The 10986-nt window shown below is 51.9% G+C and overlaps 4 protein-coding genes across 4 annotated transcripts; 3 read left to right on the forward strand and 1 right to left on the reverse strand.

Moving 5' to 3' along the window:
• The first annotated feature begins 103 nt into the window (after window positions 1-103).
• Window positions 104-2397, forward strand: SMAC4_04017 (uncharacterized protein). The gene is made up of 2 exons (XM_003348124.2): window positions 104-363; window positions 439-2397. The coding sequence occupies exons 1-2, from the start codon at window positions 310-312 to the stop codon at window positions 2212-2214; spliced, it is 1830 nt and encodes a 609-aa protein (XP_003348172.1). The 5' UTR covers window positions 104-309; the 3' UTR covers window positions 2215-2397.
• A 578-nt stretch (window positions 2398-2975) lies between these two features.
• Window positions 2976-4234, forward strand: SMAC4_04016 (uncharacterized protein; the record flags this gene model as incomplete). The annotated part of the gene is made up of 3 exons (XM_003348123.1): window positions 2976-3405; window positions 3465-3668; window positions 3753-4234. 3 exons carry the CDS (start codon window positions 2976-2978, stop codon window positions 4232-4234), a joined length of 1116 nt encoding a protein of 371 aa, XP_003348171.1.
• Window positions 4235-5917: 1683 nt separating this feature from the next.
• On the forward strand, window positions 5918-6973 carry SMAC4_04015 (uncharacterized protein; the record flags this gene model as incomplete). Its single annotated transcript, XM_003348122.1, has 2 exons — window positions 5918-6201; window positions 6265-6973. The coding sequence occupies 2 exons, from the start codon at window positions 5918-5920 to the stop codon at window positions 6971-6973; spliced, it is 993 nt and encodes a 330-aa protein (XP_003348170.1).
• Window positions 6974-7961: 988 nt separating this feature from the next.
• Window positions 7962-10586, reverse strand: SMAC4_04014 (uncharacterized protein). Its single transcript, XM_003348121.2, has 2 exons — window positions 10125-10586; window positions 7962-10002 (listed from the first exon to the last, which is right to left on the reverse strand). Exon 2 carries the CDS (start codon window positions 9915-9917, stop codon window positions 8205-8207), a length of 1713 nt encoding a protein of 570 aa, XP_003348169.1. The 5' UTR covers window positions 9918-10002; window positions 10125-10586; the 3' UTR covers window positions 7962-8204.
• Window positions 10587-10986: the final 400 nt, after the last annotated feature.

Consider the following 10986-nt stretch of genomic DNA (forward strand, 5'->3'; position numbering starts at 1 on the left):
GCGGCTCGCTAAATCGGATACCCCTGCCAGCCGATGTTAGTGGCGGCAACCAGATGCCAGCTGGCCGCTCAAGTGCTGTTGCAGCTCCCTAGCATGTCGACCCGCGTTGCGACAGCTTGGGAAGCTACAACACCCAATACAACCACAACTTGCCCAGCTTTCCTACTCTTACCAACTAATTCAAAAGCGCGTGAATTCATCGACTGTTGGCTTCCAAATAACTACAATTACTTTCAAGCTAGTCGGATCCGGACGGAATTACTTCTGTCATCGGGAATTGCCAGTTAATCACTTTAGACATAGCTCATTATGGCGGACGAGGACAAGGCCAAGGCCGAGAAGGTCGCCGCCGCTAAGAAGAGGGTATAGTACCGTTCTTGATCATAACCTGTATTACTCAACGCTTAGCATATAGGTACTGACAATGGTTTTTTTCAGCTCGAAGCATTGAAGAAGCAGAAAGCCAAGAAGGCGGGCGGCGCATCCAAGAAGGAGGAGAAGAAAGAAGACAACCCGCCAGCATCCAAAGAAGCCCCTGCCAATACTCCTTCGAGTCCCAAAGAATCAGCGAACGAGACCGAAGAGAAACCATCCGAAGAAGTCACTTCCCCAACATCTGCCGAACCTACAGCCGAGGAGCCTACTGCTACCGGAACAACCGCCGCCGAAGAGGAGAAGGAGAAGGACGAATCCCCGGCCCCCTTGCAGCAAACACCAACACTCCCCTCTCTCGCCGAGCAATCCCGAGCCCGCTCAACCTCCTTCCGCAATGCCTCCATCTCGGGCGGCGCCGCCTCCGGCCCGCTATCGCCCAGCTTCCTCAGTCCAGAAGGCGAGACCGCCCCTGACATCTACCGCAAGCACGTCAGCCGCATCCAAGAGCTTGAGAAAGAAAACAAGCGACTGGCCAAAGAGGCCGCCGACACCGAAAAGCGGTGGCAGAAAGCCGAGGAGGAACTGGCTGATTTCCGCGAGGCCGAAGATGGTAAACCAAGCGGGGAGCTAGGGTCTGCCGAGGACGTGGAGAAGCTCAGGAACGAGCTGGCTGCGCTGCAGCGCCAGAATACACAGCTTCAGTCGCAATTGACGCGCGCAGCAGGCGGCGGCGCCCACGGCCGCTCGCCGTCTATCTCGGTGGGCGGTGGTGCTGGTGCTGGTGCTGGTGCTGGTGCGGGCGGGTCACCGCCGGCCGAAACGGCGCAACTGGAGGCGCAACTGCAGAGCAAGTCGGCGACGATTGAGACCATGGAGCTGGAAATGTCAAGGCTGCGCGCGCAGGTGGAGAAGCTTGCCGCCTCGGCGTCGGGACCCTCGGAGCAGATCGCCGCGCTGGAGGAGAAGCTGGCGAGGGCGGAGAAGGCGGCCGGGTTGGCGCAGCAGGAGTTGGCGGATTTGAAGCAGAATTTGGAAAGGGTGTCGAAGGAGGCGGTCAAGGAGGGTTCGCAGCGGGCGTCGGCGGAGACGAAACTGAAGGCGCTGGAAAGGGAGGTTGAGGAGGCGAACAAGGCTAAAGAAGAGTTGGCGAAGAAGGTTGAAGGGTTGGAGAAGAAGGTTGCGACGCTTACGACGTTGCATAAGGAGCAGGATGGAAGGACACAGACTCTGAGAAAGGATAAGGAGCAAGTGGATAAGGAGGTGGCGGAGTTGAAGGCCAAGGTTGAGAAGTTGGAGGAGGAGAACCTGAAGCTAAGAAAGAAGGATGCCCGGGAGGGCGGCGGTGAAGAGGAAGGACTGGATGAGTTGGAGGAGGAGGGCCGCCTCAAGTTGGAGAAGCGTGTCAGAGAGCTGGAAGCTGAGAATACTGATCTCAGGAGGGGCATCTGGCATGAGAAGAGGAAGGAGCTGCAAGTCGGTCCGGAGGCCTTCGAGACTGTTGATCTTGGCGGTGGGCTTCACTCGTCATCTGCGCACGGTCACCAGCATCACAAGAGCCGCGGCGGACTGGGTGACTTCTTCACTAGTGGCCTTAATGCGCTTACCGGCGGTGATCACCATCATGGCCATGGTGGTGCTCTTGATGAGCTACTTGAGGATGACGATGAGGAGTTCGACGAGGAGGCATTCCGTCGGGCACATGAGGAAGAGCAGAAGAAGAGGCTGGAGCGGATTAAGGAACTCAAGAGGGCGCTGAAGAACTGGGACGGATGGAGGCTGGACTTGGTTGAGAATAGGCGGGGCGGTGGTGAGGGTATCGGTGAGATCTTCGAGATCTGAAGAGGGTGAAGGGTGGGCAAAGTGAATGAGTGGTTTTGGAGTTGGGATGAAATCGCAGGTTCTCGGTTCATGCATGCTTGACAGCCTGTGAATAGAACCACAATCGTATTGTGCAGTTTTGTTGAAGGTTCTACTTGGCAGCCTGTGAATAGGGAACAATGGGATTATACGGTTTAATTGAAGGTTTGTATTCTACAAGCCAGCAACTGGCTTGGGAATTTAATATTTATTTGGGTGTGGCTCTCCCCTTATATTTTCCCTCCCTTTTCGAACTCACTCCGAGCTAACAGCCAGCGACACTCCGTCCACCTCACTTCTTGATCGGCTTCTTTTCGACAACTTCCCAGTCTTTGTCGAGTCTCGAGTTAGACTTTCTTTTTACCATCGCATAGTGTCGTCCTTCCATCGACACCATCTTCTCTCAACTCCTCAGTCAACTACAACAGCCTCGTCCTCCGACTACCTCGTCAGCGTTGCGCTGCTAGGCCAGGCGTTCTACTCTGGCAAATTACCTGTGTCGCTCGCATTTATTTCCCTACGATCTCTCCATCGGGGAGGCTCTTATCACATCGGGATCTGGTCACAAGTCTCTTGTTGTTCGAGCCAAGTCCTGGCCAACAACACTTGAAAGCCTTTACAGAGCAGAATTGAAGTCTTAATTTTTTTCCACCGGTAAGCTTTCAATCACTCAGTAATATTAATTCACTGATTGTATCAGTGTGCTAACTTGACATAATGATCATTGATAGAAACTCGACAAAATGCCTTTCAATATCTTCGAAGATATGGAGCCGGAGGTGGCCCAGCCACAGCCACTCGACGATTTGGTCGACTCTACCACTCACAACAGCGACACTACGTCTCATGCCCTACGGGAGGCGGAAGTAGACGTTAAAAATAACAACAACAACAACAGCAACACTTTCGAGCTGTCGGCCAGCACCACTAACCATCACGCCTCGTTGAAGCGTAAGCTGGACGACTACGAAGAACCGTCCGATCCTTCGTACGACGCAGAAGGAGAGGATGAAAGCTTCGAGGAGCCGGAGCCGGAACTGGAAGAACCTAGCCTGACCTTCCCCCCCTTCGACACAGACGACGAGTTCGAGGGCCCAACCTTCCAAGAGTGGTGCGCCATGGAGAGGTCCAAAGAACGGAGCAAGCGGAACGTCAAGGATATCCGAAAGCTTCGTCACTGCCGCCATCGCCGCTTCTGATCCAGGTTGGCAAGGGCAAGGTATGCGACACAGCCGGAGACTCAGACGACAACGACGCAGCTCGCGTGCTAAACGGCATCGTCTCCATCAACTTCCTTGACTGGCTTTGCGAGAACCACAGCGACATCATTGACTCCGTCACCGACTCCTGGGGGATCAACAAGTCCGGTCGGCTGTTCAAGTTGCCTGGTGACAAGCAGCCGGGCGGCGAGGAAGAAGAAGAGGGCGACCATGGTGGTAGCTTTGCCAGAGCTTTCTAGATCGCACTTGAGGAGCACAGGGCCAAGGAACGGGTCATTGACCTCACCGAGAAGCTGCTAGAGGAGATTCTGTCCTTGGGGTCCCTGCCTGTTTTCCCTGACGATCATTACCTCAAGTTTAACTGGATCTCGTTCATCGCCCTCTGCCGCTGTGTTCTTATGACGGACAAGTCTTCTCTCGACGATGATGATGAGCAGCAACAACAACAAGAACTTCTTCAAGACCTCGCCACCCAAAGCCGCACTCTTTACCGGTCCGTTGACACCCAAGTCATCGGGTTGGTCAGTGACCAAGCTGAGGCTTTGGTTCCTGTGCTGCCGGAGGCAGCTTGGGTTATCAATGTCTTTGAGATTGAGAAGGTGATGGAGGCGCTGGGGCTGAACGGGGTGCAGGATTACTTGAGACTGGAGATGAGCGAAAAGGGGGACAACGAAGGGATTGCCGAGTTTTTGATGGAGAGGTTGAGGGCGGTGGAGAAGGTGGGTGAGATGGCGATGGCTTTGAGGGAGGCGGTCTTGGCTCTTGATGAGGGAGTTTTCTGAGGACATGGAAAGGTGATGCTGTTTAGGCACTGGTGAAGATCTTGAGGAGGGTCAGCTGAATAGTGAGGTGCAATGATGATATAAGAGTGGTAGTGAGGTTAGCGGTTACTCTAGGTGCACGGTTCACGGAAGCGCGATACGGTATTCGGGTCGTTATCTTCATGCTACCAGCTAGTTGGTAGTTGCTCCTTCCTAGGGAGGTCTTTTCTTTCTGATCAGCCCAAGAATATCAATCGCTCCATCAAGTGTCTGCCCTAACAATACTATTGGCAAGCGCCACCATCTGCAAGCTCTGTTTTGTTTGTTACTTGAATCAGAACGTACCCGAGATGCCTTGCCTGCTAGTTCTCTCGTTCATCTTGCGTCGTTGTGCCTATGTTTGTCTTCTTTGGCTCTTTTGCCGACGGCAACTGTCTTCCGGCACGTCCTCTCCTCCTTCCTTAATGCGAGGGTCGACTCGCGCTTACCGTATGTTTTGCGGATGCAGAGTTGAAAGGAGGTGTCCGACTACTCGTCAGGATTAAGAACATCTCAGACCCCAGGACTTACCTATCCAACAGAACGCCCGAGAAGGAGGCTACATCGACACAGCCCAGATCCTGAATGGACAACGTGCCGTCGAACAACTTGGGCAACTCCATGTTGGCATTGAAATGCTACTAGGGTTTTTTTTATTTTTTTTTATTGACCAGTTTAGCAGGCTCTCAGATAACGCTTCTGGCTCGGGGTGCGGAAGCTTCGCAAAAGAGTTCACGCAAGTCAAGGATACGAGAAGTGCCCCGTTAACCGTGTTATCGCTTCTCCTTGAGTTTCTCCTGGATGCCGAAGAGCTCTGGGGTGCAAAGGGTCACAATATTCCAGGCAACACCTGTTGTTATGGCATATCCGGAGACTTGGGGAATCCATACATCCCATCCAGGAGACCGTGTTGAATGTCGCCTCGATAATGTGTGGCAGTGTCTGCAGCGAAATGCTGAAAAGGAGCAAAACGGACAGATGGCATGAGATTGAAGAACCAGAGGTGAGTCTATCAAACTCACCGTCCTGAGACGAAATCTGCGCAATCAAATTCAAAGTGGATGGAGTTGAATGAAGTTGGATGACGTTCCGACACTCACAGGAAGCAAACGTTGGATTCCTCTTTCATCTCAATATTGCTATCCTGTCGCTCGTTTTTGCAGTGTCGAAGTGCACCATAAAAGGACCCTTTCTTTCCTCGAACCAGAACAAAAATTTCTCTCCCTTTTCAACCACGATCTCGAGCCTTGATTGTCGCCAAAGCAGACCTCAACTGACCAAGGTCGTTTCCCCTGCTGCCTTGCCTATTACTATCCCCAGGCACTCCCATTGCGCAATCTGGGTGCTCCCAACTCGCTCATATTACGTCTTTGGCGACAACCCATGAGAATCTGATCACCAGGACATCACTCAGCACCTCATTCGTTCGAGCCTTCGACTGCCCCGGCCACATTCTGCGTTTGAGAGGATACGGAAGGCATGCCACGCGGCAGGACTACATTTCAGTGGAATTTTCTACATCGGTAACCATCTTTTCTTTCAGACACGCTTCACTTGTCGCTTGTCCTAGAGCGAAGTTCTGCCCTGGGGACTTTTTGCGAGTGAGTTCCTTAAATGAGATCGCATCTAACTCAGGTTTCAGCAGAGAAGAGTCACGTCGCCATTATGTCGACCTCTAAGCAGCACGATAATGCTTCCGAGAAGCAGAAATACCAGACGCTTGAGGAATGGGTGAACGAGAGCCCCGACCATGTGACGAAGAGAATTCGCAATCTTCATCGCATCCCAGAAGTTCCAGACAACAAGGTGCTCTCAGACGAGGTCATATTCCTCAATGGCAAGGCCGCGGACTACTTTTTCTATCGCTTGGGGACGCGCTCAGTCACTGCCAAAGACATCGGCATCGACGAACACGGTCGTATCATTCTCAAGACAGAATACACCAGATTGTATTAGGATGAGATTCAAAGGGCCGTTCAGCTGGCCGATGCAAGGAACGAAGTGCTAATTAGCATTCGCATGATCGTCGATCGTGTTTTCACACTGCCCGGAATCCACTCGTGTCTGAGAAGCGTGTCGGATCTTGCTTCTTACGCGCAAAGCGGCGTGGAGAACGGGGTTGATGGAATGGATTTCGACATACTCGAGGAGAAATGCTGCGCAGCCTACGAACTACTCTCCCCAAGGGTGTCAGAAATTGGGGAAGCCATGACATGTTTGGACCCTGGCTCGTGGTTCGACCCACCATTGGACTCAGACATCCGGAAAAGTACAGAAGTTCTGAGGGATACCGTTGAGCTGTTCCATCTAAGCGCTTCTGAATTCGAAGAGCTGGAAAAGCTCATGCAAGATCCTCAGCCATCACCTACAGTCTGTGATCGTCTACAATACGGATTCTATTCACTCGAAGAGTTGGGGGAGGTCATTGAACATCTTCAGAACGATATTTCCTTTTATCGCAAGTGTCGTTCAGCTTGCCTCCAACCCATCACCGAGCACTTGGAATCAAACCAAGAGCTGGAACCTACACACGATCAGCCCACATTTCATTCCAATGACAACAGCACCGACAGCTCGATCAGCATCCCAGAGTCCCAGAAGTCTCAATTGTCGCCGAATCAACAACGGCAGATCGTCACCAACTCCAAGCCATTCCCGACTTTGACATTGCTTTCCATCTTGACGGTCTCCATCGTCCTCAACATCTTCCTGTTGTACTAGACCCAGCCATTCTCGACAAAAGCTCGTTCCCGGCAGCAGAATTTCACAGACACATATTCTTTCCTTTGCGGTTAAAAAGGCGACATAGATATCTTCATCCACCAGAGATCGTTCGCTATTCTTCAAATCCATCAAAAGCAGGGGAGACGGGAAACAACCTGGTGCAGTGGTAGAGCATAGGTACTTAAGAGTCCAGGTGGCAACATGATACGGAATATCAACTCAACCAACACGAATACTTTTTTCTTCCGTCTCAGTTCAACTAACTACATGATACGGGAAGTTCAACTCAACCAACACACTTTCTTTTCTTTCACAGTTCATTCAACTTACGACATGATACGGAAAACTCAACCAACACAGACACTTTTTTTTCTTCCATATCGGGTCAACAGACGACATGATACGGGAGTTCAACTTCAATTCAACCAACACACACTCATTTCTTCCACAGTTCATTCAAAAGACGACATGATAATACTTACACCATTCAAGTTATCGGCAGTCGGCACATTTCAGGGCACAGGCGCAGGATCAGGAGGTACAGGGCTCATCTTATATCTACGTAGTACGATCACCTCTCTCAGCGCAGAGGACACAATGGCTCGGGATTCTCGGGGCGGGTCTCGGTCATGCACACATGATGAATCCGGAGATACCCGTGATCGAGTGGTTGGAATTCGATGTGGAAAATCTTCGCAGTCGGTACCGGTCTGGGGTTTCGCAGATTCCACGCTAGGTATATAGAAAGTTAGCTACTTTAACAACTTGATTTGATCGTTTAGAATGCAGCACTAACCACCCTTCGTGATTCAAGCCGCATATTCGCGTGGCCTCGGTGCTCACAACGAGGCCCTTTTTTGTTTGACAGAAATAGAAAAAGAAAACCAAAGAAAAAGGTGCGCCGGGTCTACATATATACGCGATATAGTAACCAAACATCATCACTTGGTCAAGGCAGAACAGAAAACACCCGTAAACAGATCAGGTAGTCAACATTGATGATATTAAAACGTAAATAGATATGGGTATTTCAACTTTCACCCAACCAGTTTAGTTCTGCTGCACCAAGCCATGTCCATACAACTCGTACAATACCGCCGCTGTACTGCCTCACTTCAACATAACTTAAAAGTGCCCCTCTGTAAACGAAAACCAAGAAAAACAACCATATCTCAAAACCCCATCAAATCGTAATAACATGCTCGCTATACAAACAAACCACACCAAATCAAGACGGCGCCGCTCCAGCGGTAAACAACTCCGCACCCGGCCTTCTTGCCCTCGCAACATCCTTCGCACCGCCATCCACTTCCGCACCAGTCGCGTTCGCGCTAGCAGGTAGCTCGCCCTTCTCCTCGGTCAAAAGCGGAATGTTGTCCAAGCTGCTTGTGCTCGAGCTAGAGCTGCCATTGCCGTTATCCTCGCTCTTCAGGGCTTCGCCAAGCCTCTTACTCTCGTCATCGTGCGTTCCGGCATGAGGGGTCAACATCGGGCTATGCATCATGCCATCGGGAGAGTTCTGCCACTTGGCCACCTCGGCCTTCATAGCCTCGAGCTCCTTCTGGAAGCGCTTGCCGAACACGTCGATGTAGTAAGTAGACCCGTTGTAGACGGACCAGGTGAAGACGCCCATGAGGAAGGCGGCCGACAGCCAGCGGTAGTAGAACCAGAGCGGGCAGGGCAGCATCGTGAGGACCGCGTACGTATACTGGATCAGCATGAAGGCGGACTCCTGCAGCGATTCGGGCAAGTTTAGGATCGCCTTGCCGAGCCAGTTCTTCGAGTACGATTTGCGCAGCCAGGTGAAAGAGGTCGGGCGGCCGGCGGCGATCTTGTCGCGACGTCGGACTGTGATGAAGAAGTAGTACGAGAGTTGCCAGATGGCGTACGGAATCGTGGACCAAGCCAGCATGGAGATAACGTTGGCGTAGGCGGTTGGGGAGCCGGGAGGAGAGGTCTTGATGGTCCAGATGGAGGGGAAGCGCTCGCGCTGCTCGGCTGGGTCGAGGAGGTGCACGATGCAGTGCAAGGTGGCGCACGGCATGATGTGAATGAAGAGTGAGGTGACCTTGTCGAGACTGTGGAAAACCAGGGAGTTGCGCCACATGATGATGGCTACAGCGTTGTTGCCGTAGGCCAAACAGTAGACGGCTGTGAAGAGGCGCTTCGAACCCGGGAACACCCATAGGCTGAGGAGTAGGAGGAAGTTGACGAAGTAGCAGAGATCGGCAAGGAAGTAGTGGTATCCTTGCTTGTGGTAGCTGTAGAAGCGTATGGGCATGAAGTAGAGTATCTGAACCGTGTACCAGATATGGAACCATTCGGGGAAGGCGCCGATTAAGTAGCCGCTGATAAAGATGTTCATGACGCCGAAGATGAAGGCTAGCTTCTCGCGGAGAGTAATGGCTTTGGTGTCGTTCCAGCGCTTTCCTAGCTTATCAACGTTGGTGCGCATCCGCTTTTTGTATCGCTCTAGCTGCTCCTCGGCCGTAGGGACTCGTTTGCGCCATTCATCCACCATGCGCTCTCGAGCAATCGCACTCTTTTCTTTCAAGGCCTCGCCCGACTTACGCATCTTCTCCGTTCGGGCATGGATGCCTCTCTGCAATTTCTCCAGTTGCTGGGGGAGCGCAAAGTTATCGAGGAGGTCGAGAACGGTCAAGCGATCGAGAGGCGGAAAGACATCCCACTCGTCGTGGAGAGTGCTGCTCATGCTCCCGGAAAACGACGGATTCCTCGATAATACTGGTGGACTTTTCGGGGTCGTGACATCGAGAGTCGGGGTATCCGGATCATGGTCTCCTGGCGAAGAGTTCAGGGGTGGTGTTGAGGTGGTGTCTGGTGTCAAGATGGCCTCGCCATCGGTAGATGGTGCGCCTTCTGACTTGTGGCTCAGTCCCGGCACCGGGAGACTGATCTCCGGTTCCGCCAGATCTGCCATGGCTGATGGTTCTTGTTCTATGCTTGTTGTATGTTGTTATGCGACGAAATCATTGATATCGGAGATGTGGAAAGGAACAAAGTTTCTGTGACGGAGAAGTAGGTTAGAATGAGTCCGCAAAACTTGGCAGTATCGCGGTGGGCAATGGTAGACATATATGCTTGATATGTGCTGGTCAGGACCGGTCATATGTGGAGATTTACTTACACAGCCTCCAAATGGCGACGTCAATGGATGGAGAAGACTCGTAGTTGGCAGAAATGAAACCAGCAGCCGGCGTTTTCGGGGTCGAGGGGACGTGGTAGCTATTTCTAGATGATCAAATGTGGAGCAGCAAGGTCGAGACGAGATGATGTCGTCAAGATTGGGCTGCAGCGCGTCGCAGAAGCTGTGTTGTGTTTCCGGTATGCGGGCAGTGGCGGGCCAGGGTCTTTTGTTGGCTCCCGTCAAACAGCTATGCAGGGAAAATGACTTATGCTTTAACTCCGATGATATTGCTTCAGATAGATTTCACGATGCTGGCATCGACCTGGAGGAGAAATAAGCGACTTGGATGAGATGGAAACACGTGGTCTGAATTGATCAGATCAAAGGCTGGAAAGATGGGAGGGAGTAGGTTAGATGATAAGAGAAAAAGAAAGGACAGCGTGTGACTCTCGATGTCTCAGATTCGAAGCTGGAAAAAGAAGGCCTTGTGACAACTGACGACAACGGGATGGCCAGAGAGGTTGCGTGTTAGTGTTGTTAGTGCGAGGACTCCAATGACGGTGTACGGATGCATATTCTCCCAGCATGTGATGCAAGCAGGCCTAACATTGGCAGGGAATGCTGGACCATTGGCGATCCGATCGCTGCTGACGTTGTTGTTGCAGATTTTAGTGTCCTGCTTTCAGAACCCTGGAGAGCTGTTGCCAAGTCTGTCATGTCAGTCAAGCCATCCACGCCACATCTTGTTGTTTTTCTGCCAACTGACGGGACTGTTCGAAATCCATCGAACACAACAGGTCTTCGTCCAAGAGATCCGATTAGATCCGGAATTTTGAAAGCTTGATTTCGTCTGTTTCATAAG

Source organism: Sordaria macrospora, chromosome 2, assembly GCF_033870435.1.
Source record: "Sordaria macrospora chromosome 2, complete sequence".
NCBI lineage: Eukaryota > Fungi > Ascomycota > Sordariomycetes > Sordariales > Sordariaceae > Sordaria > Sordaria macrospora.

Coding starts and splice junctions, on each gene's coding strand:
- SMAC4_04017 (XM_003348124.2), top strand. CDS start 310: ATGGCGGACGAGGACAAGGCCAAGGCCGAGAAGGTCGCCGCCGCTAAG. Junction 364..438: donor TCGCCGCCGCTAAGAAGAGG/GTATAGTACCGT, acceptor GGTTTTTTTCAG/CTCGAAGCATTGAAGAAGCA.
- SMAC4_04014 (XM_003348121.2), bottom strand. CDS start 9,917: ATGGCAGATCTGGCGGAACCGGAGATCAGTCTCCCGGTGCCGGGACTG.